The 26753-nt window shown below is 38.1% G+C and overlaps 1 protein-coding gene and 1 long non-coding RNA gene across 3 annotated transcripts in view; one reads left to right on the forward strand and one right to left on the reverse strand.

Annotated features, from left to right (window-relative positions):
- Nucleotides 1-47: 47 nt before the first annotated feature.
- On the reverse strand, nucleotides 48-18315 carry LOC143215756 (uncharacterized). 2 transcript variants are annotated; one of them, XR_013010434.1, is made up of 5 exons: nucleotides 18142-18315; nucleotides 15529-15680; nucleotides 13894-15445; nucleotides 13692-13796; nucleotides 48-13587 (listed from the first exon to the last, which is right to left on the reverse strand). It is a non-coding gene; the product is annotated as an uncharacterized LOC143215756 (long non-coding RNA). The 2 variants fall into 2 exon arrangements; XR_013010433.1 differs by having other exon boundaries at nucleotides 48-13796.
- A 133-nt stretch (nucleotides 18316-18448) lies between these two features.
- The window catches only part of Apolpp (retinoid- and fatty-acid binding glycoprotein apolipophorin), a 32686-nt gene continuing 24381 nt past the window's right edge, over nucleotides 18449-26753 (forward strand). Inside the window, exon 1 of the mRNA XM_076438098.1 lies at nucleotides 18449-18587. Within this exon, the coding sequence (XP_076294213.1) occupies nucleotides 18512-18587 (76 nt within the window). The 5' untranslated portion in view covers nucleotides 18449-18511. The remainder of the gene's footprint in view (nucleotides 18588-26753) is intronic.

The following is a 26753-nucleotide window of genomic DNA, read 5'->3' on the forward strand; positions in this document are numbered from 1 at the left end:
TCGTTGCGATGCCGACAATCTAATGTTTTCCATTAATGAATCTGCGAAATTGATAACTGTGGATGCAAATTTATTTTAGCAATATAGACAGCTGAGTTTATACATTTATAAGAAAAATGTGTAGGTGGAATTTGAAACGGTAAAAACAGAAGAATTTAGACATGTTCTGATGTTATTTTCAATCTATTAAACATATTAAGAAAGAAAGTAATTTTCTATTTCATTCTAGTTTCTTGCAATTCAGGTAATACATTTTTAGTTTGCATAAGGATCCGCTGTCTATTTATTAAGGTCCACTTTCCGATGAAATCAGCGAATTAATCCACGAAGATTCATTCCGGCCGAATAACTAGCCCGTTTATGCAAAGCGACGATTATTCGAAAAATCTGTATCACCATTGTTCATTGAAGGTCTCACGGCAGGCGATAAGAATGATTAATTTGCGACGTTAATTGAGAATTACGATTTCCAATAATTGTCGAGGCGAAAGCGATTTATTCCCCCATTACAAAATCCGTTTGAATATCTCCTTTCAACTTCTACGATCCTACTCAACAGGTGGAGGAACATTCTGCCCCATCCTGTCTATTTCTACGTGTAGTTCAGAATCGGATTCCACTCGGGGGAGGCTAAACCCCAGAATCTCCGACATTCCTGTCGACATTCGCGTCCATGCGAATCGCCCCAACACCGATCTATCACTCGATAATACTTTTGTAACGTGATAAACAGCTGCTGAAACTATATTTACAGTGGTAGAGTTTGGAATAAAAATCTGTAATCTAGTTATTACACCAGCGAAATAATTCGACCACCATTTTCCACGAGCTTAGCGCCGTAACTTTCCTCAAAATTTAGTCTCGCGTGAGTAATGATCGTTAACATGGTTCTCGGCGCGACAACGTTGGTCGGTCACCTGTTAATGTTAATTCCATTGCACATCCCGCCTACGTTATTCATCCCTTCGGGGGCGTAGTTAAAGTTCAAGTAATTGATTCCAACCATAAACAACATTTACTATCTTACAGCTACGACTCATCCATGGAATGAAACTCTTGGTGACTATCTCTTGTTAACACGCTCGCTGTCGTCGATGGAATATTTCATTAATTACCACGCATCCGAGAACAATTTAAAAAGTACAACGACCATATTTTCATTCAGATCGTACGAGCTCATACAGGGTCAACCACAAATGTTGTTTAGCAGATACAGCATGGTTTGATAATAGCAAATTTTTTGTCGACTCTTTTTCTTTCATGATTTTTCAAGGTTACCTTCCATTTTCTCCACATACATCTAACATTGTTTTTACGCCTATCTGTTAGAGGATTTCGCTAAATATCGTAACATTAAAAAAATTGCTTATTTTTTGAAAACATATCTGATTAAATCATTTTCGATCGGACTGCTAACAGGGTAATCTCAAAATGTATCGTAATCATTTGAATTTTTAGAATATTGTTGAAACATAGTCTCTAATCTCTATTTCCTATTAAAAAATACACCATTTTGACAGAGATATTTAATGAAGCATGTTTTCGAGCCCCAATATATAGTTAGAAAAAAATGGTTAAAAATTGGCACTAAAAAAGTGTATTAAAAATGTTTGTCAGCCATTTGTGAAACATTGCTGGAGACTGTTTCACCATTTTTTTTAAAGTCTATCATTAATGACGGAGTACGAAGCAAATAGTCTCTAATCTATTTCCTATTAAAAAATTCACCATTTGAACAGAGATATCTAATGAAGTATGTTTCCGAGCCCTATTATATAGTTAGAAAAAAAAATGGTTAAAAATTGATACTGTGAATTGAAGTACACAGCGAAGTGTGACAACGATCGATGACTGTACTATCGATGCCACACTATCAAGTAATATTCTAAATTCATGATTCTAATAGCGAAACTGTCTATTATTAGGCGAAAGACGCAATCTGATGAAAGCCAGATCGCAAGTTTCTGTTCACGTATGTTACATTTAATATTTTACGCAAATATTCGGATCACGTATGTCCGATTACGTCACTGCTCGATATCGTTCACACAGATTTATACGGACGATGACGTCAGTCGTATGTATCGTGATCCGAATACACACTCTGAACCGTAATCGTTCAGATTTCAAATGTCCCGCCCCTGCAACGTTTGCTAAATTGTTGAACAACAATGCCGAAGTGCAATCGGCCTTGCGAGATAATAATCGAGAACGGTCTGCTGAGAGAGTATTTCTTTTGAAACTATGATAAAAGCTCGTCGCGAAAGGAGTGGAAAAGTGAGTATTATATAGCTGTCATTATGGAGAATTGTATTGTCAAAGCGGCGGAGATTAAATCGAGGATAAAAATCTTCCTTTGACTCTTCACTTTCTCTTATCTTATTCTATTTTGTGCTCCCCCCTTTGACTTTTCACTGAAATTTTCTTATACGAACAATTCATGTTCGCTTCGCTTTTCAGTGGTATCAATCTTATTTGACAAATCCATGTTCCTTTTAATATTTGTCTTATTATTTTAAATAATACTATTGCGCTTAACATTGGACTAGTTCGAATACTCGTTGCTAGCAGCGCTTTAATTAGTTCTATCTAAACTGCTCGAGCAGATAACAGATAATTATAGTCACCTTAATCAGTTTAAAATAACAATTTTTCCAACAGTCATTAAACGAACTTTATGTAACCCGTAACGTTGCATTTTAGGTCATTGAAAGTGCTTACTATAAAATATTATAGTCAACAAGATTCGAGAGCTATTAATATGAGCAAATATTCTCATCATTTCTACAAAACTAATTTCATCGATGTATCCACCAATTTATCATTCAAATAAACAATACCACTCGCGAACCAGACAATTTCAGGAAATGCATCGGTAGTTAGCGAACGCGAATGGCCGTCTTAATTAGTAGTCCGTACTATTTGATCGACGACAAGGCAACATCAGGGAACAGAAGCTAATCAATCGTAATTACCGATTAGTCAGTAGCAATAATTTGTAGTCGGTTGATTTTAATTAATCACGTGAACAGAGCGCGTGGACTATCAAGTTGCCAGATTGTAGTTGGCCAACGAGAAGAAAGGTGTAACGTTTCGGAAAACGACACACGAGACGAACGAAAACTGGCGGCGTGTGTTCCTCGATGTTATTCGATCAATATAAATTGCTGACTGGAAATGTCGCGGCGCATTACCTAAAGTTCAACGATTCACGGCGAGAACGTCCACGCGTGCTCTACACCGGATGCCCTCTCGTTAAACACAGGCCCCGTACCAAATAAAATTGAATTATGCGAGGTTGATGCTCGGGGCAGCAAGCGGGCCGTCCAAATGCCAGAAGCCACGGAAAGCTCCTCGTGGAACGTATTTTCTTAAAATACAACCAACAATTTTTCACCATTCTAGCTGCATAATCGTTTAATACCGATAGAAATCCGACTAGGTGAACTATTATGCACTTTCGCGCGTTGAAATGGATAGGATGACGTTTAACAGGTGCGAGAAGCTTGAGGGCAGAGTTGTGCTAATTGAAATACATTGTTACACATCACATAATCCGAACCTTTCGCTTAATGTAATTGCTAATTGCGCGAATCATGAGTCTACCTAAATTTCAACGAACTAGAGTGAAATAGATATTTATTTTCTGTCTCAATATGTTTAATATTCTAACGTTTTCACTGCTTTAAATTACACCTACTCGTTTTTGTCATGAATGCATGAAATCCGCTGTCGAATTATAAGATATGCAAAATGAAGATAGAAAGTTATGATAAAGATGGATGCAGTGATGTACGAATTTTGTCTTTTAATTGATTTTATATTATCATTCTTATTTCGACAACGTAGCTCTGATTTTTGCACGATGCTGGATTATAAGTAGACAGCATAACGATTTTCATTCTTTCTTAATATGTTTAATAGATTGAAAATAATAGAAGAACATGTTTAAATTCGAAAATAGAGGAGAAGGTGGACCACGCTGTATGCAGGGTGGAGCATTTATCCTGGCCACCTGGAATATCTCGAAAACTAAATCCCAGAGAAAAAATATTTCCAATAAATTGTTTAAGTCAAGGAGGGGCTGATACAGCAGTCATATCCATTTTAAATGTTCATCGTGTTTTCCAGGTGATTCCAACGTTTATTTTTTTTCAAATGGAATGTCCTATTTTTTCTGAGTATAAAACTGTTGACTATCATATGTCCTAATAGTTAACGAGATATTATCCAAAGTAAAAGAAAATTGTTTCGATAATGTCTCTTTAACTATTGGATTTAGGACATATGGAGACCAATACGTTTTTACTCAGAATTCGATAGTCTATCGACTCATAATACAGAAAGCAGGTGTTTCCATTAAAAAAATCAAGTTGACCTTGAAATCTCCTCTATGCCTCCACCCCCGCAGAAAATGTTTATGTCACAATATGCCCCCCTCTGTACCGTGCAAATTTTGTTCGTAACATTTTCCCATATTATTACAAATAGCGGAGATATTCAAGGTGGACATAGTTATTGCCCTACTCTGTATACAAAACTGCTGCATCAACCCTCCTCGATTTAAACTTTTTATTTGAAATATTCTTTCCCCTGGAATTTAGTTTTTGAGATATTCCAGGTGGCCAGGATAAATGCCCCCTCCTCCTGTGTAATTCATAATTACACTGTACCTTGTAATTGTGTTTAAATTGTAAATAACAACTACAAGAATTACAAACTACATTGTAATTCGATTGAACGAAGCATATACAATGTACAATGTAGTTATATGCTTACGATTCAATGTAATTGTATATTACTTTGTAATTATAATTCGTGGAGTAATTCAATTGTAATTCCGTGTAACTCTGCTTGAAGGGGCAATTGTTTAAGCATTGTGGAGAAGCTGGGCAAAAAGCTGGGTCTCTCTGTGGCGCCGTGGTTATTCAATTTTCAAGGATCGATCCTCGAGGCTTCTAGGGCTGCTCGAGAGCACACCTCGCGTCGGATTCCCGTTGCCGGCGTGTCCGGCAGATCAAAGGTCGTGTCCGGCGCGCTGGTATCGTTGAAAATCGTGTTGCGGATCCTACGGCTCGCGTTTTCAAGGGGATGGCAAACAAACAACCCTTTGTACCCTTTGATTACTCGGCGGTAGAACAGCCTTGATGCAGTTATCCTTGCTGCGACGCCGAAAGAAAATGGCACCGTGTTACAGGACCATAAACGCGCCGACACGTTCCATAATGAGATCTTTCTTGAACGTATCGCATATTCAACAATTGCATTATCTTTCCACATTTTCGTATTCGGTGCATTAAAACGTGTCAAATCATTCTTAACAGTTCGAAAGTGTCACAATTTCCGGTCTTCTCGCCTCAATTGTGGCAAATGTGCTCTGCAATCAGAGTTGAGCAAAAATTTTTATTTATTTTGCCCAACTCTGTCTGCAGTACAGCTGCAAAGCTCGATAACTCGACTAGGAAAAATCGTAGATCGAGTTTCAAGCATTCGTTTTAAAGGGGAGGCTTCAATCTTCAAATCTGCGGTGGTTTCAGTCGCGAGAAAAATGTTTCAATGTTTCCAGAGACGTACGTAACAACTAACGTAAATCTGTTAAAATTTATACTTGTATGATAGTTTGATATGTATACTGCAATAACAAAAGCAAAATTAGTAAATCACATCACCGTATTATTGTTGGCAAGACTGTCAACATTCCAGTAACCACATGCTGTTTTTCTGCGTTAGTCAATTGCTACAAATTATCGGGTTCTTTCTTGAAGTGTGCATAAATTGCGTTAGTATCTTGTTAATATATGTGATATTATCAGTATGGCTGTAACTGGAAATGGTAGGTTTACGTTTCCTTCACACACACTTTATCATATATTTTATGAGCTGATACTTATTTAAGAAAAATTATTAGAATATGTCGTAAGTTTTATAAAATTTGCACGCGTTGCGAAGTATTTAATTTGAAAAGCTTACTTCATCTCCATGAACGGCAAAGTGAAAACGCGATCCTCCGCAATCCCATTATCACTTTATTTTAATATTTTAGTAAATGTATCTATGTACGTATCTTTTCTGCAGGAAAAGTGTAGTAAAAAGTTACGTCTCGATCCCGAAGCTTCGCAGATTGTAAAATCACCAAAAATTCGATCAAATACAAACTCCGACAGTAACACTTAATTATTATATTAATAAACAAGTAGTCAGTATTGTAAATTATGTTTTATTTACTTTACTGAAATGTTTAAAAGTAATTTTTACACAAAATGTCAATTTTTTCCTCGCACAATAATTAATTCGCACTAGAACTAACTTCTAGACCTCTGTGAGACGTTTCAATCTGTAACATTGCCAGCCAAAAGAGTGTCTTCGAAAAAAGGAGAGTTCTAATAACTGAATGAAGAATTTTAATAAACAGGACAATATACATAAAGGACAACAATTGCATTACCTTTTCATATTTGACGTATTCAGTGCATTAAAACGTGTAACATAATTTGTAACAGGTGCGAGAAACTTGCGGAGGCAGTTCGAACTTCTCACCAGCACAATTTCCGGTTTTCTCGATTCGCGGTTACATATGTGTACGTATGTGTATGTCGGAAAGACGTTTTCCGAGTTCCGTTGACGACACGAGCGATTAGCGAATGCTTGGACTCTTGACTCCAATATTTGTTTACTCTTCATGGAGCAACGGTCACGGTGTTATCTGTGAGCCGTGGACACGAACTCTTGTAGAAGCTGCTCGTTTCGCGATCTTTGAATTTTCATCCTGATTCCCGAGAGTTATTCCTACCCTTCTGATCCTTGTGCGATCCTCAGAAACAAGTACCAACCCCCGTAAAAATTATTCGATCAAGCGAATCAAGCGTCACTGCAATTGTTCAGATTTTAAATGTGAAAAATATTTCCGCTGGCTGTACAGGTAAGTGCAGTGGTAAAACTCATTATTAGAAAATATTAATATAGAAATTTCTTTATACTTTCCACATAAGGTTTATCACCTAAATTCAATTTGAAATAGAGAAATTTTTCTTGATCTTCAATGAGATTGTGATTTTCTCCTGCACCCCTTTGAATATTCATCGTAATCTCTACTCCCAAGTTTTTGCATTTCTTTCGTTCTTCCACACGTTATCTCGTGTGTGTTACGAATCGTTACAAACATTGTCGCAGCGTTACGAAACGGTTGTATAATTGTCGATAGCAACAAAATCAATAATAATTAATGGCCGAATGCGATTCCGCTTAGTCTACATTTTTTTCGAGTTCGAAGATGCTTTTATCGTCAGCTTCAATTAAATAGAACAGCAATCGTACACCATTTTTGTACAAACATACGGAGAATTGTATGTCAGAAATCTTTTCGAAAACTTCGACATTGTCCGCGGTATAAAAAAAAGAATTGATCGCTCTATTTTACAGCAGCTTCCGTTGCGTTGTCTCTGTTTAACCAATTAGAATGCGAACGCACCGAATCGATTCGATAAGGAGCCATTAAATAGAACAAAACGATCGTTAGTCGAACATAATTGGAGTCCTTTCACTATCGACAAACGCGTGGTACAAACAAATGACTCAGGAATCGAAACGTACGAAGTCCACGATTCTCACTCGAGAAACCGTCCGTTTCGACAGAATTTTTCCTGGTTAGCTTATTTCCACGAGGACCGATTAAATAACATTATTCATTTTCATCATTTTCAGTTAGGTTTCAGCTTAGAACATTATAAAAGCTTCACTGCATGTTAAATATTAAATGCATGGACGTGCCTTATAAGCAGACAGCGGATTTGATGCGTTTATGACAAAAACGAGGTGTACTTCAAAACAGTAAAAGCATTAAAAAGATTTTGAAATACTGTCTAATTATTTTCAGCCTATTGAACATAATTAAGAAAAAAAATACTTGTTGCATTTTCACACGTAGAAAATGTTTTATACTACATAAAGAGAGATTCGCTATCTACTTATCACAAAGAGAAAGAAGTTCTCCCCTGTTAATCTGCCGTTCGTTAGTTTCGATTAGCCGTGTAACAAGCACACGGTGAAAACAATGATCTGGATGACAGTGATGCTCGTGTACGTCACGAACTCTGGCATCAAATCCATTTCCGGTAGGGGGGCCCATCCGGCAGCCGGAATATGTTAATAACGCTTCGGCCGGCGAAAGAATGCACAGATTACACACAGCGTCATTTTCGAAATGGATTAATAACTGGGCGCGACGCTGAGCTGCTCGAATTGAGTCGTTCCAATTGGTATAATAATTCATTGTCTCACTACGGTCCACGTGGCCCGAGAGCCATTCACAAAGAAAAGGAAGTCGTGTTAACGTAATGATGCACTAATTGATTCGTTGATAATCCAATGAAGTGTTTATTCTTCGAACGAGGTCGACGCGTACAACACTATTTATTTACCTGAACACGTTACATTGTTTGATTACGTATTTATTTAATTTGTTCAGCGAACAAAAGAATGTTTTCCTGACTGTATGAACATTATTAATCAATGCATACGCGTACAACACTGTATTATGTATTTAATTATTCAGCGAATAAAACAATGTTTTCCTGACTGTATAAACATATTTAATTAGTCGATTTTCATTTTATTGGAAAATTGAAGCAGCAAGTCGAAAGAACAGTTTGGTAAACAGTGAAAGATCTCAGCTTATCAGCTTCAGAAGATTTCCGGGGAGTCTAATCAACGTTGCTTTCTACAGGAAGTTTTTCACGACTTGTCTGGCAATTTTCCGTTCAAGTGATTATCTCTGCCGCCGAATTATCTGCCGGGAGCGTGTTTACGCATCCGGCCTCGGTACACCGTAGATTATTTCAGCTGGTAATCTTGTTTCCTAGAAAATTATCGTGTGCAATTGGTCATTTAGAGCAGTTTCCAATCTGAGAGACGCGGACTACATTATTGCATTATGTTATTATTATTTAAACCGTGTATATATATGATTACATCTATCAAAAGATAGGGAGGCGCGGTAAAAAATATTTTTTTTAGAGAGGCGTAGTACAGTGGCCGAAATTTCTATAAAGTCACTGTGTTTTGTGCCCGTGCGAAATCAATACGGGCCGGTTTATGTACTTCTTTAAAGCCTGGTTTACGTTGTATTTTTGTCCAGAAGAATTTAAAAGTTGTTGCACACGTCTTGTTGTTACTGGGAGCTCCAATTCAGCTCGAAAATGTGCTGCATTTTTCCTTTCCTTAGCTGCAGACCTCATTAATATTGAATGTTGTCTCTTTGACTATTTTTTATTACTACCTTTAACATGATTTTTTCCGTAATTTTCACGTAAATTGATATAATTATTAATCACAGTATATGACCGATTAGTTTTCTTAGCAATTGCGCGATTAGAGCAGCCCATATCTTTATAAGCATCGCGATTGATGCTTTTTCTTCACTTGTTACATAGTACTTTTCCTCTCGGCATTCTCATACACGTGAATCAAATTATAACAAACAGGATTTCTGTGAGTTCTAAAACTAATACTTTTAGAATATTCGCGGTTTTCCGTAGTTCTCTGCTCAGAATACAGAGAAACACTAAGTGACTTTATAGAAACTTCACACTTGTGTTCTGCACCACACAGAAAAAAATCAAAACACACGTAAATAGTAAACATAGCGGTCTAGAGTACGCAGTCCCTCTATCCGAGTGTCTACAAGGCACAAGACCAGATACGATAAATTAAGAAAAATGGTGACATTTTTTTAAATATCTATGAAAAAGAAGATGACTTTATAGAAATTTCGGCCACTGTAGCATAAAGGTTGGAAACCGCTGGCTTAGAGGCTTTTTCCAACGTGCCGTCAAGTTGAAATTCCGAACTAGTCCGAAGAACGAAAACGCGACGAACAGACTCGCATAAACACTGCCGATATCCGAGCTGATAATAATTTATTAGAATGCCGGGGTTATCGGATCTGTACTTTCCTCGTACTTACAAGGTATTTTTGGATTTATGTAACGCGCTCGCGTCGATCCGGAACGAACGATCTCCCTTATCTCGCGTGCCGACGTTTTCGAGAAACTTTCGGCGATTTCGAACTTGCTCACACCCTCCGGAATTTTTTCTGGGAAAATTTGTGGAATACATTTCTGAACGATTACCTTATTTCAAAGTATACGTGTGTCGCGCAATTATTATGGGATCTCTTCAGTTGGAAACAGAACAGAATATTCTTTTCCCAAAGTTCACAATTTCTTTGAGCTGGAACATCGAATACATTGAAACTCGCAATCACATTTTCAGCGGCGGTGTGAACGATCCTGAACGATATTTACTTTTTTGGTATAACTTTGGTGCGACACGATTTCACGCGCTCGCTGCTATCCGCGGAAAGAGCGATTTTCAATGTACACCAAATGCGGCGCGAAAACAATGCCCGAAGCGAAAGTACATAAGCCAGACGCAAAAATTTCGCGCCTCCATCAAATTTTGTTGGTGAAATGGAATACGAAACAAACAGCGGTGGATTTCCAAAAATGTTCCGCGGTCGACACGTTTCCCATTGTTGCCCTCGATTACGTTCATCCTCATTTTGCATGTACAACACACTGTACAACATTATTTATATACATAAGGACTAGTTAAAATAAAGTTTGTAAAATAAAAATTGGTTTCATCCCATAATGACTTTATTGCATTCAAGACAATGTTTCATTATTTCTCAATTTTTCGAATCGTTTGCTGTTTTATATTTCATCCAGTCAATTTCTTTATTATTTTTTTAGTTTATACAGTGCTGTGAATAATAATTGTGCATAAACTCATGCTTGAAAGACATTAAAATTAATAATGAGTCTATACTTATTCACAGCTTAAACCACAATTTTAAGAACAAATGCCATTTTTCCTAGATTTCTGAGGAACAAGACTATTATTTTTTGTTTGCTCACTTTTGCTTTATATTAGAATGTAAAAATGCATGAACGGTTTCGTCAATTTTCGTTTCAGTACTATGAAAAACATAAAAATATGGTTGAATTTATAATTATTCACAGCACTGTAAATGCACCAATCATAATTGGAACCAGATAATTATGCATGAACGATTACAAAGGCACCTTGATAAAACTAGTTCAGAATTTTTTGTCAGATTATTAATTGGATTATCAAGTATAATTCGAAGAGTTAAAACAGTCCGGCAGACGGAGTTTCGAGAGGTACACATTTAGATTGGAGTGTTTCAAACAAAAATATTACGGACCATAAACGAAGCATTTCCCTGTCGCTCGATCTATTTTTTTCCGCACCGCTGCACCGACGGCAATTAAAGCTAAATGCAAAACGGGAGCTCGCTTCGGAAAAAGGCAACGTGCAAACGAACAAAAAAGTAAAAACAGAAAAAAGGAAGAAAAGAGTGAACCGCGTAACGCGATAAGCCACAGGCCTCCGGGACAGAAAAAAAAGTTGTGATTGCATGTGACACGGGACGATCATAAATCGATTTATCTCCGCCACGATTAAACATTAAACTTACGATATTATGTCCCCTCTGAAACAACCCAGGATAAAATCGAGTTTGAATTTCCGAGGGCACAGCATCCAGTGTTGGGCAATAAATAAATTTATTTAAATAAATAATTATTTAAATAACAATTTAAATGACAAGTTATGTGTTATTTGGATATTTAAATAAAAAGCAGAAATAATTATTTATTATTTGAGCAAGTCTCTCTAAATAGAATTATTCAAAATAATAAATAAATTGTATTTTTTATAAGCAGCTAAAACGCGCACCTGTTCATTGTATATACAAAATACAAGAAATAAGAGAAGACCAAAAACTATTTATTTGATTTCCACCTTGATCCAAATAATAAATAATCTTTTATTTGCAAATAAGAAAATAATAAATAGATCACTTTTGGAATTATTTAAATTACTTCTATTTCAATCAAAAGTTTAGTTATTATTTGCAATTAAAATCACGCGTTTATTTATTATTTAAAATAAAATTTGCCCAAAACTGACAGCATCCCTTATTTTTAAGTCTCTGACGAAAAATGAAATTACGATTAAAAGGACAATTGAAAAATGTATTATTGGAAAAAAATGTTTGCTACAAATAATTCTGTACTTTGCGGAAATGATATAATGTGTGCGTAATTAAACAAACACGAAAGTTCTGAATATTATACGGAAGGTGACATTTATTTCACGAGATCTGAAACTATGTACAAGTAATTTTAGAAGCCCTTGGCGAGTTAATTGAAGTCGAACTACGCAAGTAAATAGCTCACTTTCGATTAAGTTTTCGCGACCGGGAAGAAGTAAGCGAACTTTCCTTTTGCATCCTTCGGCGGATCAAGATTCCACTTAGGAGTTGACATTTATTTCTCGAAACTGAGGGAGTACCACCACCCGTACGATAATTTTAAATATCCTTGGCAACTTTTACGCGACAGTCGAACCACACGTAAATAGCTCGGTCACAACGAAATTTCTTTTATTTATATAAACGGAAGTTTTTCGATATTATCTTATTCTTGCAGTGGATGTTGGTCACACACATCAAGATTGCACCACGTCTATCACCAAGTCTTTTATAATATTAAATGGTTAAACAGCTTTATTAATCAAATATATAGTCACCATTCTTTTCTACAATTAGAATTATACAATTAGAAAAGAATGGTCCCCTCGGTGAAAGGTCAACACTTTCGAAGAAATGGATGATCTGCCGGACAACATTACATCGTCCTGAAAAGAAAACTGTAATCCTTCATCTGCTAGATAAGATCAATTAGCTCTGCTCGGGTTCAAGTTGAAGGTCTCGGACGAATCTTCGAGGAAATGGCGGAACCCCATTGAACCCACGCGGCTTTTCGTACAATTTTCTGTAACGGTGGATCCGTGTACGTCACTCCCAATTTGTACGAAGGAAACGAAAACGTTGTAACACGGTCGCTGAATAAGGTATGGCGGTGGGGTGGGTCAGGGGTAATTTCCGGCAGACTAACCGTTCCACCGGAATTGCATTTCACCTGGTGGAACAATTGTTAAAAGGAAGTTCGTAACCCTCTGGTGAAACAATCCTGCTCGAACGCGGACTCTTTTTACGTAGAGCTCGACTTCGGCTAATTTTCCCGGTGTCTCCTCGTCTCGTTCATTTTCCAACGGTTTCCATGGCAATTCGCGCCGCTCGATCCGATTTTAATGCAAATTCGAATGGTCCCGTTGCTCACTTCGTTCTGCATTAACCCCTTGACGTGGAAAGACGTCCTTTTTCACGTCCTCCACGTTCCAACAAAATTCTGTTTGATATTCGCAAGTATTATTACCAACCTGTCCATTATTATAAGGACGTTTTGAATTTCTACAAAAATTATACTCTAATGTTAACCGTGCACATATTTTTCGAGCAAAATGACCGAAACAATTTGTCTGCGTAAGAGGCTCGTTGTCGATTTTTCAAACACATCACAGATAGCATTCCTAGAACTTTTTTGGAAATTTTACATTCGTCATCTTCTTAGTTTTGTTGTGTCAAACTTGAGTGCATCCTGCATCCCATACACAGAGAGAAGGTTAAGCTATTCAGTCATCACCAGACTGCTGATCTTTCTGCAAAATAAAAATTTAAAAAAATTTGTCTCCGTAAGAGACTCGTTGTCGATTTTTCAAACATATCACAGATAGCATTCCTAGAACTTTTTTGGAAATTTTACATTCGTCATCTTCTTAGTTTTGTTGTGTCAAACTTGGGTGCATCCTGCATCCCATACACAGAGAGAAGGTTAAGCTATTCAGTCATCACCAGACTGCTGATCTTTCTGCAAAATAAAAATTATCTGCATCGATTGCAAGAAATAGAAACTAAATTAAATGTTATCTCTTCGCTTGATGATTTTAATAGAGGAGAAATCATACATTGACATCTTCAAGTTTTTCAATTTTACAACCAGTTTGCTATAAATGCATAAAGATCCGCAGTTTAGTCATCACTAAATGATAAGTTAAATCCTGTTCATTACATCATTGATCTACATATAATCATATGATAGATCTGCAGAAAGTAGGGTGGCATCTATCACCCTGTACTTGTTTATCCATGAATAGCAGCGATTCTGCGAACGTAGATGTTTGCTGCTAACTTTCCCGGGAAAAAAATGGACACGTGTGATATAAATCCACAGTCTTGTAAATTATGATGATCATAATATGTGTGACTCTCTGCTGACGCCTATGGTATCATCGATATTATGTTCATATAATCAATGACTCACTCAATCTTTCACTCGGAAAGATTAACAATTTTTTCGCGATTTACGAGAGTGCAGAATGAATTCTATCGAAAGAGAAGATTATTTATCTAAGAAAAAATTCATATTTACCATGGATTGTCTTAGATAGAAATGCGACTTGTTATTTATGTAACAAGGAATTAAAATTTACCGTGCATTGTTTTAGAAAGAAATGCGACTTGTTATTTATGTAACAAAGAATTAATATAATGCGGTCGGCAAGAGTTCTTTGAATGCAATGTTATCACGTGAAGAATAACAGACTGCAACAAAAGATAATGCATCAACATTTGCATACAGACTGTTCCGTAAACTTCAAGTGCAAATAAACTCGAAGAAATCATTGGAAAAGTCAATCTTATCTGCGTATGCGCTGGCGTTCCTTGCGTATCACTAACATAGACTATGTTAGGGTAGAGCATGCGTACACACAGTGAATAATTCTGACAATGAGTGATCTGATAAGACTTCCGATTCGAATTCTGTGTAAGACAGACGCGATGAGAATTAACAAACATGTCTACACTTTTATTTTCAAGTAAACTGGTACGGCCAGCAACGATATACTACATTCAGAACATTCACAGAATACAGTATAACGTCATTGAACAATTAAATATTATTGTTTTTTTCCTTTTGCCACATGTGTCATTATTGCTCGCTGCGCTATTATTATCACTGCATGAGTTACCTAATGTTTCTGGGCTATTGTGCAGCGAATATCGTGTAATTGCAGCTTCGGAGATGGCCGTGAAGATATTGCGCACACCGCGTTCATTTACCAGATACGGATTTCACGAGAGAGATTCGCATTCAAAAATTCTTGTCGTTTAATTATTGTTCGATTAGGTATGTAAAACATTTTCTGTTATAAATGCTGCAAAACCTTAATTCTCAGAATTTACTTAGTAGTTACTTTTAAATAACACTTAGCAGGTATTTAGTGGTTACTTTCGTCCGTACAATATCTCCAGAAGACTGAGGTGAATTTTATGTCAATTACGATATTCTTGAATTTCTTTCAACAGATAAAGAACAAGTATCCCAATATTCTTAGTCATTTTAAAAGATTGAGATTTAATATAATATTCTACAATTCGTTCTAGTAAATTCAGAACAATATAATATTTATAAATCCTGTTAGTATTTTTGCTGGTTTACATTTCGCCCATAAATCTCTGTAACAAAATACAGGCAACTAATGAAGACACGACTGGGTTATTTATGTCTTCCGACAATATGCTGGCACGGAAAAACCTACGTTTCTCAATAGAGACACCAGTTGCTGGAGTTCCCTAGCCCTCCCTTGCGCACCCTCATAGAAGCACATCATGGAGGTTGATGTGGGTGAAAATTTGACACTGTCTGCGACCACTCCTTCGAGAACCTGCAGGCGTCTCTTCAAGATCTCTCCTATTTAAAGAAGAGAAGGGGAAGGTCCCCTTACAATAACAGTGGCAGGAAAAGAATTCCTGCTCTTTGAAATATTAATCCTCGCTACTCGAATGGCGAGTCTAAGCATTTATGTATGTACGAGGGAGGTATCAATTTCATATCCATGAAAAGATACAATCATGTAAAATGGAATTATTCTAGGATGGAAGAAATCTTCGAGTTGAAATAGCTGCGAGTGCAAAGGGTTAAATTCTGGTGGATGTTTATACAAATTCCAATTATCGTAGAGCAATGCATTCCTTTCAACTGGAATGATTGAATGGTGAAATTGATTTGCAAGATCTATAACTAGACAGCGGATCTATATGCAAAATAAAAATGTTCTAGATACCTGAATTGCAACAAACTAAAGTAAAATAGAAATTGACTTTCACCCTGAATATTGTACGTAGACTGAAAATGATATTTTTCTAATGTTTTTACTGTTTTAACCCCTTGCCGTATTTTACCGAGTCACATTCGTCGTGAAGATTTTAGACGAAGTCTAACAAATATGAACGTCACGCCTGTCTTTTTAAATGAAATAAATTTTGATTCGTTTGTGATCAATGGACTGCGGATTTTATGCATTTATGACAAAAATGGGTACGTACAATTTAAAACAGTGGAAGTATTAAAAAGATTTAAGGCCACCAGTGTATTACTTTCACCTTAATAAGATAGTTAAAAGAAGAATGAATGTGTTATTTGGCCATATTTTCCAACGAGAGTTGGCACCATGGACCTACAGGACTGAGCATAAGGTAGGCTTTTAGGCGAGAGGGGGCTCCAAACGGCGGGGAGGGATGGTCGCGGTGCGGCCATGTTTCGTCGGACCGCAAGTGTTGCCATCTATATAAAGTAGCGGGAACCAGTGATGCCATAATGAGCTCCAAACGGAGCTCCCGTACTCTCCTACATACCCCTTCCACTATTACATTCCAGCACCGTGCGCAGGCGCACACTCCACGGTCCCCATCGCGCAAGTGCAACGTGTCTCCCATTCGTCCCACTCATTCCCCGTCATCAGAGAAGGGGTACATCATTTCACCGTGACTCCCCTCATCTGGCGACACTGGCGGGAACACTTCTCCCGCACGCCAGAGTTGGGCAAAATGTAATTTCAATTACAGTTACAATTACTTGCCAATTACTGTAATTTGGAATTGCAGAAATACAATTACAATTACATGTAATTGTAATTGGAATTGCAATTACTTGACGAATCACTGTAATTGTAATTGTGGTCCGCAATTACAATTACTGGTTGAGCGAAAGTAATTGCAATTCCAATTCCAATTACATGTAATTGTAACTAATTGTTAGTAGCAGTTACAAGACTTACAAGTAATTGTAGCTGGTAGCTGCAATTCCTTTCCAAACTCCAAACAGACGACGCTCGCGCGTCGCGTGTGAATGTTCACGTTCACGCGCGACGCGCGAGCGTCGTCTGTTTGGAGTTTGGAAAGGCATTGCAGCTACCAGCCACAATTGCTTGTAACTGCTACTAACAATTACAGTTACAATTACATGTCATTGGAATTGGAATTGCAGAAATACAATTACAATTACATGTAATTGTAATTGAAGATGTAATTAATTACTCATGTAATTAATTCCTGCCCAACTCTGCTGCAATAGAACGATGTGGTGCCGCCGAGCTCCTATCAAGACCGTTCCCGCCAGAACCTAAGCTCAAGAGTGGGATCCGCAGCCGAGCGTCAGGAGTGGGGTCTCGCAGATCCCCCTGCACCCCACTAGCAAAATCTGTGCCAACTCTCGTTGGACGGGCAGTACTCATTTTTATTATAAATGCATAAAATCCGCTGTCTACCTATGACACACACACACACACACACACACACACACACACAACACTTGTGTCAACAATCAAAGCTACCACATAAAAATCTGGTAGAAGACAGGGTAGAACCTACTGACAAGGGAAAGACTCCAAGTGTCCGACTTCGATTTCGATCATTTTTTGTGAGATGATGGTATATGAACCCCTAATTATGTATGCGAAATATTAGGTGTAGTTATTCAATAGTTTTAAAGATATAAACAATTAAAGTTTCACACCTGTTTACACGGCTAATGGAACTTCGAAAACTACTACGAGTATGAAACTTTAATTGTTTATATCTTTAAAACTATCGAGTAACTACACCTAATATTTTGCATACGTAATTAGGGATCCATGTACCATCATCTCACAAAAAATGATCAAAATCGAAGTCGGACACTTGGGGTCCTTCCCTTGTGAGAGAGATCACGATCGAGATACTGAAATCCAATACCGATCGAAGGTCACGGTTGTGTACAATGAAAGATCCCGGTAGCATGACGAATAAACGTATGACGGGGATCGTAGTGTGGCGGAGCGTGCACCGAGGTCTGTTATGGCACAAAGGGCACTCTAATCGTCGCAGGTACTCACAGGTAAACGTTCAAGGAGTGTAACCCGGTGTCTTGTCGAGCCGCCACGCTGTCGGCTGTTTCCTTTTGCGGGCAGCGACGGCGGCGACACGCTCGGGATCTCGTTATCTCAGTGTCAGCGTGATGAATAGAGTACACACGAACCGTATGCCAATGTCCAGCTGCCATGGGGCACACGATGGCGACAAGAGCCAGCCATTGGAGCCAGCCAAAGAGCAGAGGGAGAGGGGACCAGCGAGAGCATAAAAGCACGCACGAAGAAAATCATCGAAGCTTTTGTGGTGTTCTACCGTGGCCGCTTCTCTCGTGTCCCAGCTGATATTGTGTGACAGGCCTACTACGATCGGGCTTCTCTCTACGGGGACGACGTCATGGGGCATCCACCTCGACTCATGGGGACGGCCCTAGCATGCCTCTTCCTCATCTTCGCGGCGGTCGACGCGTCCGGTAAGTCGAAAGTCCTTCCAAGTCTCTCCTCGTCCCAGAAATTAACGAATCAGCCACCGGTAATTAGAACAGTTTTTTCAAAGTCTCCGGTGAAGATTTTCTAATCGACCTTTAATAGCATTTCCAATCGCGCGGGTCCATCTTCCTCTCTCGGTGTAGCATAACTAGTGGAAATTATAGTAATCTAGTCTTCCCGAAGTGTTTGGAACGTGCCAATGCGGTGAACTCGTTTTTTGTGATCGAATTATTAGAGATACTTAAATTGATGACTGAAATAATCAACTTCTGACAGTGGTCCAAGTCATATATTTCTCGTTTCGAGATGTTACATTCGAATAAATCGAGAAATGTTCTTATATCATGTAACATTTTAATTTAGAATTTGATCAGTGTTGATTAACGAAAATTTATTACGATTGTGAAATTTTGTGTGAACCTCTGTTTAACGAAACAGGATATTAACACTACACTGATTCCATATAAATGTTGATTTAACAAGCGTGTTCATTGTTGAATATCGTAAAAATTACGATAAACTCAAAATTTTCGAGCGTACTCGAAATATCAAAGTGAAGTCGACGATTAGTGAACAAATTTGTGCATCAAAGAATCGTAATTAAAAAGTAGGAGAAACCTTTCTGATAGAACTTGAGGATTTTCAAATTTTATTCCAACTACGGCACAGTGACAGGTGAAAGGTTAAGAAGCTCTTCCAGCAAAGACGATATACAATCTTCCCGCAGGGAGCACGTGTGCGTCTTCCTTAAGACAAGTTTCGGGATTTTCGTGAAAGGCGAAACTTTCTCCTATAGAGGAAAAGAAATTAGGGAAACAATGATATACCTTCTCCGAAAAAATACTGGAGGGTTTATCGGGTAATAGAGGGTGGGCGGACACACTGTTCCGACGAAAATGATCCCCTCGCGGCCGGGACTCACGACAGGTGAGTCCATTCGAAAAACTAGTGGAATTCATTGGTCGCTTGAAAAATTGCTTTTTACGTTGTGAAAGGTCAACTTCAATAATTCATAACTCGAAAAATACGCTGCATTTTATAACACCGTGTGTAGAATATTTGTTTAAACATTTCAAGCAAATCCCTGTGGGGCGGGGTTTTAGCATTTTATTTATTAAACTCGGACCCCACGTGGACGTTTGAAAGTATACGGAGCTGATAATTTGAAAAAATCGCTGTGATAGAATATTCTACGCAAGCGACGATGAAAATCGATCTCTTTGAACGAGGGAATTACGAGAAATGTAATGCAACTCCCTTAGGGTAAGATCATAGTGGGTCCTACATCAGACAGACTTGGTGACTTCAGAGCCGTCTGGCAAACATTTCAAATGTGTGGTTAGGCCCAGGTAGGCCCGTCTGTGAGACCCTTCTAGTTTCGTCTTGCATCGACCGACAGGACGGCCCTCGTTTTGGAAACTCGGAGTTTATTGTACCAGCATTTGCTGACCGTTCCCGGGATTGTTCTCTATGGAGAGGTTTATGACAGGTCATTACTATTGAGCTGGAAATCGACACTTTCTCGGACAACGCGTGTTGACACAGTAAAAAATTATGAATTGCGACGCGCTAAAAACAGCTTTCTGAAAAATAGCTTCGCCGTCGATCGCCCAATAATGACCCGTCCATTTGCATGCCCAATATTTTATTGCACGTGCCGATAGCCGCTACGCTATCGTACGTCGCACAGTGGTGCTAAATCCCCAAGACGTGGCAATAATTCGTTTATTATGGTAATGTCATTTTAAAAAATCTATGTGTATTGAAATACATTGCAGTATTAATACGTTACAGTAATAATGCATCGATCGTAGAGATTATAATATGTAGAACCTAAGCACAAACACTGACATTGGAAACAACTGCGACATACACTATGTATCGAAGGAAAAAATTTTTTCTCATTTCTTTGTTGTTTTTGTGTATATGCACTCCTTGATTTTCAAGTTTCATAGTGTAAATATTATTCAGCGCGGTGAGTACGCAAAGCTAATCATTAATTTTTTTTAGTATACATATTATTGAGACCCTATGGGTGCCACCGATTTTTATTTGGTTATAATCCAAAAATTTGCGACTTTATGTTACTTTTTCACAAATAAGGTCACAATGGTTTTAGAAAGTGCGAGATAAACGATATTTTCGAATCCACATTTATTAAGCTTAAGATTTTTAATACCAAGAAAATGAAAACACTATCCGAATACCCAAAGTCACAAGTTTTTGTTAAAATATTTGCTTCCATAGTTTATTTTGCAACTGTTTTGAAAATTGAAAAAATAAAAATGATGATAAAATATAGCCCCAAGTGTCCTCTTTATGGACCCGTTTTTAAACATACGGATACTTCAAAATTGGCGACATGAAAATTATTTCAAGTGAACGCTGTTCCGTCCTACATCAGACGAAAATCAAAATTATTTTAACTTCCTCCTACATCGTTCGGCGTCGAGGCCCCATGGGGTCCCAAAGGTTCGGCTCCCCGTGATTTTGACCATTTCCACCGGTTTCTGGCCCACTGTGAGCACCTTGCTGGACGAAAACGGACGAAAAGACACCAACACATCCCTTCCGAACGCTCGTCTGTGTGAGCTGATGTCTGATGTAGGACGAAAACGGACCCACTGTGATCTTACCCTTAGAAAGCATATCTTCGGCAGGTCGTAAGTCGTAGGGGGAAGCAAATAGCGTCCCTCCGTTTTCTTCTTTTTTTTTGCGGTCGCTCGTCTCCCAGAGAAAAACTGGTCGGATTTTCTTCTCCTCGTTTTTGTCGAGCACAAAAAATTAGAGGCCAGTGGTATTTCGGTGGGGAAAAAGGGTCGGCCGTTCGTGCGTGTTAAAGGGTAGCTGATAGAATGTTAACCATTTACGAGCATTTGCTGAAGGAAGACCGTGGAACAGAAAAGTTTAAGGCTGCTCAATTATTCGAGTGATTTTCCCTCCTCTTTTGCACGATTTTCTGTTTACCCCTTGGCAGCAGTTAGAAAGTAATTTCTTAAATTGGTTGGGTGAAATATGAAACGGTAAACGATTCGAGGAATTTGGGAATATGTTAATGTCGTTTTTAATATAACAAAGTCATTATAGAACATTTATATTTTATTTATATTTTGACAGCAGACATTTCGGACGTCATTTCCTGCTTTGTAGTGATTTTTAACCATTCAAGCATTTTTTCTCATCGCATTAAATATGCAAAATCACAGTAGACATTTCCTAAAAATCAGTAAAAATGCAGTGCACGATAGAAAAAGTTGTTTAAAGAGAGGATGTACCATCAGAATACAATACAATTAAATATAAGAAAAAATTTTGGTTGGAAGATTCATTGTAGATCTCCAACGTGCTCCAATGTCCAGTTCGCACTTAACGAATGCGGGCCGTCTTAATCCATTAACGAGTGGTTATTAAGGGGCTCCCAGGTTGTTAAAAAGTTATAACGACCCGTTCATCCTTGAACGAACTGCAACACTTTGTTCCCCAGCGAGGCAAGACATTTTCGAGTGCCATATTTTGTTATCGCATTAAAGAAATTTCTCCAACGATCTAATGACCGTCGTGCCCCGCCTCACCAGCATTTTTCAGCGTTTTTAGAGCCTCGATATGGCAACTAACGTAACCCTGTAGACTCGGACGAGCGAAAAATTTACTTCGCCAGGGTTGGAAGTTTGTTCGGCAAAAAATTTCCCTTATTAATATGACGCAACACGCTTTACAAGCTTTCTCCTTCGATTTTTCCCCGCGAAAGTAGGGCAGCAGCCTGTCTTAAGCCATGATGAAGGAAATAATTTGTTTATCTTTATTAGGCAAATGTGATTTATAAGTGGTTCGATGCTGTAAATAATGATGGAAATCGATACTGATCTCGATGCGACTAATTAACCATAGGTAAATGTTGCTTCAACGGAACAATCCCTTTAAATAACTCTCGCCCGAGAGATATAAAAGTGTCCAGACAGAAAAATGTCAGGAGGATGGAATCGAGAGTGGTTGAAGTTGAGACGAACGAGAGACTCCGTGAGATAAAACATAGTGTTTTCTGAAAAAACCCTGAGGCAACCCTACTCGGGAGAGAGCAAGTGATAATCGTAAGATAAAAGATAAAACATACTAGTCTGACGCACCTCTGTATTATAATGAATAAAATCAGAGAATACATCTGAGTTATACAAAAACGAAATTAGGGTATTAACTTTTAATTACTCGCACGTAGTATTTACAATCTCGAAACTTTCAATTTAGTGTTTCAAGCATAAACAAAGGTGTCGGCCGCACCAGCAAATATTTATTTTGCATTAAAGTAGTCACGTGACGATTTTTGGCATTCGTATGTGTCACAGTGTCACGTGACTAATCCAGTACTGGCAGAGAGAGGGTAACTTTTCCCCTGAATTCGTGCTCTCTCCCTCATCTGGTTAATAAATCCACTGTCTAACGCTGCATGAAATATTGATAGAACATTGTCTCATTAATTATTTATCACTTAAAGCTGTTCGAATCAATTTCACCGTAGCTGTTCATTACGCTATGCATAAGTTCGCTAATTAAAAAAATTCTCCCAACCCTCTTACGCCTCCGACGGAAATAATTACACGGAAGATCCTCTTTCCCTGTAAATTAAAAATAACCATTACCCAGTTCCGATCACGACCTTATTCCTTTGATTTCATCAATATTTTTGCTTCTAAACTAATTTCGACTACTGTTCAATCAACAGACAAGCAAACGTAAACTCGTCCAAGCTAGATCGGTTAGACTCACTTGCATTCGCGCTGCACTATTTGTTAACACTCTCAACTGATTGCACGCGTAACTGGAAACAAGTTTTGGCAAACAAATCTTCGCCATATATGCACTGCTGCACAAATTCATTTATGTGCGACTTCTTTAATTCATACTTGCTTTACAAATGTTGATAATTTATAATATTCTCAAACAATGTTCCGCAAGGATATAAAAACAATGTAACATGTGCTAAATAAACCGATCGGTTTGAAGCAATAATAAATAGACAAATTTAAATGTTGCTTGTACCGTCCACAAATAACACGAACGCTCCGGTAGAACGCGCTAAATCGAAAAGGAGAGAAATCCGAAGTGTATTAGTGCGAAATCCGCAAACACACGTGAGTCCCCGTCCCCGAATGGTCGTCTACGGCGAACACGCCTCTGCGAGGTTGAATAAATAAAAAAATCGGTAGTTCACCGATATTTTATTCGCGCGGAACGTTTTCCTCGGAGCGGGTTTCGCGAATCGGTGAAATATTTTGCAGAGCTATCCCGCGCCGTAGCTGTGTGCTGATTCAATTTACACGCAGAAAGTCATCGGCCAGCTACAATGGCGCGAGAGAGCAACCCTCGGCGCGGCAACAAATTTTCATTCAAGTTTGTTCAGGGCCAACTTGCCGTACGCTCGCCTCTAAAATGCATGGAACTACCCCTTTGCAGGTCTCCGAGGAGTTTCATGTGGACCGAGTAAATAAGCTACCGCCCCCGCAGATACGTATCCCGAATAAAAGTTTTCATCCATCGCGAACGGTGACGTTGTTATCGAGGCCGCCATAAAAGAGAGAGGGAGAGAAAACTACCCTCCACGGTGAAAAGCTTCCACTTTTCCCTTGTTCTCCTCAAATAGCTGCTCAGCTTCTTTTAGTATCATTTGTAAGAGAGGCAAAGAGTATTAGCTTGGTCAGAACGTAATTCGTATTAAACGGAAAAATATCATACCGAACCGTGATACAATTTTTATTATTTTCTCAGTGCTGAAGAAAATTTGTAGTTGTGTAACAGTGATGTGCAAATTCGTCTCATTTAATTGATTTTATATTATTAGTTTTATTTTGACAACGTAGCTTTTGCATGACGCTGGATTATATAAGATATGCAAAATGGAGATACGGAGTTATTTACTTGAATCCAGTGACGTGCAAAAATTTGTCATTTAAGTTATATTATCATTTTTATTTTGACAACATGGCTTTCTGATAAGCCATAAAATAAAGATAGAGAGTTATTTCTCTACATTTACTTGAATACAGTGATGTGTAAAATTGTCATTTAATTTAATTTGTATTATTATTTTTATTTTGACGACACATGTGTGTGGCTTTGATTTTTGCATGATGCTGGATTTGTAAGATATGTAAAATGAAGATTGAATTATTTGTCTACATTTACTTGAATACAGTGATATGCGAATTTGCCACTTAATTTATTTTATATAATAATATTATTTTTATTTTGACAACGTAGTCTTGATTTTTGCATGACCCTGAATTATAAGATATGCAAAATGGAGATAGAGAGATATTTACTTGAACGCAGTGATGTGCGAATTTCTCATTTAATTTATTGAATAATATCATTTTTATTTTGATAACATAGCATTGATTTTTGCATGATGCTGGATTGTAAGATGTACAAAACGGAGATACAGTTACAGCAAAAATTCAAATTTGCAGTTTAATTTGCCCACGAATCGGCAAACGTTCCGAAACGATTGAAAACTTTCCAGCGCCGTACCTCGTTCGTGTCTCGCGACAATCGAGCGTGTTCGATTCGCGGAATTATCGGTCGATTCGACGCGAATTTTGTCGATTGATACGCCGGACGATAGAGAAGGTCTACGAGCTACGTTGACCGTGTCAAAAGGTTATTCGGCGGTGTCAAGGATGAAGAGATTATGCCAAGCAGTGCGATGTTGAAAACGGAGATTAATTCGAAAAAAGATAGGATTACAGGGGATTGTCAGACGGACCGAGAAATTTCACTATCACTGTCGTCAGCTTTCTTCCGAATTAATAGCGAAAAATGCAGATGCTGGATTCGCCTCTATCTTCGTCATTCTGACGTAACACTCTGTTCTACAATTCTACTCTCCGGTGTCCCTTCCCAGGACAGGCAAATTCTTTTTTGTAACGCAGATTTGTATGATTTTCTAAAGCGTGTTGTAGCATCGCTGCCGAGCGTACGATTATCTCTGACCTCCGTCCACTTACGATTTTTTTCATCCCCGCGGCTAATTATCATTAAGACCAGTCGTGAACTTTGAAGCGACTCGGATCTCCATTTGAACGAAACTCCGGCCAGAATAACAACGTTCGAAGGTAGAATCGCTTTGCAATGTTCGACTTGCTGTAAACATTATCAGCGTGCGAGCCTTTAAAAATTGCTGCACCATTATTCAAAATATTCAGATTATTAAATATGTTGGTATCTAATCAATAGACTGCAGATCTTTATGCATTTATGGCTTACAAAATAAAATTTTCAAGAAAGGCTACTTTTTATCTCGTTTTATTTTGTTGTTGTGCCAGGTTTCGCCAAGAAATGATTTGCAATAGAGGCTAGAATATAAAATTAAATAGGATTTTGTACAATTTTTATTTGTTTTGGATCCACAAAGTTCCCATATGAAAGGATCGTAGAATCAGTTCATTTTATTTTGTTGTTGTGCCATTTTTAACGAGGCGCAGCGGAATGTTATTCGGTGGAAGGAAACGACGGTCGGAGATTTGAATAAATTTTTCAAAATCCCATTTGGAAAATAGAGTGCCACGGAGAAATGGGTCATATCTCTGAGGACTCATCGTCCACGCATCACGTTGGATCGAAGCCAAGCATCTTGAAGAGGGAAATGTTCTCCGAAAGTACAACTACTCTCTGGCAATATTTACCGGTAGAAATATTATGTCAGATATTTATGAAAACCCGGAGAAGATATACGGTGAGGGATCAACGATATGAAAGGCTTCCTCCACTTTACGTGGACAATTTGTTGATGAAGTTAGATGGATGATGATGAGCGATGATTATCCCGCGGATTCTTTGAATTATTAATAATGGCCGGTCTCTCCCATATTTCTGCCCTAGTTTCGCGCGCGAAGCGATTTAATGCGTTTAAGGCTTATCACTAGATTGCGAATTTGATGCATTTATGATAAAATGTCGTCTTAACAAGATTTAAGGACATCAGTGTATCAGTATCGGTTCAATAAGATAGTTAACAGAATGAAACATGTTTTATCTGGCTCCTGTGTCTTGCGATCAATGCAAACATCTTTGTCGCTAAAAACAACCTGAAAATACTGTTCTAGTATTGTCGGACCTAATAAAATAAGTAAGAAAAGAAAATAAGTTAGTTGTGAAAA

Source organism: Lasioglossum baleicum, chromosome 14 (assembly GCF_051020765.1).
Source record: "Lasioglossum baleicum chromosome 14, iyLasBale1, whole genome shotgun sequence".
In the NCBI taxonomy this organism is placed as follows: domain Eukaryota; kingdom Metazoa; phylum Arthropoda; class Insecta; order Hymenoptera; family Halictidae; genus Lasioglossum; species Lasioglossum baleicum.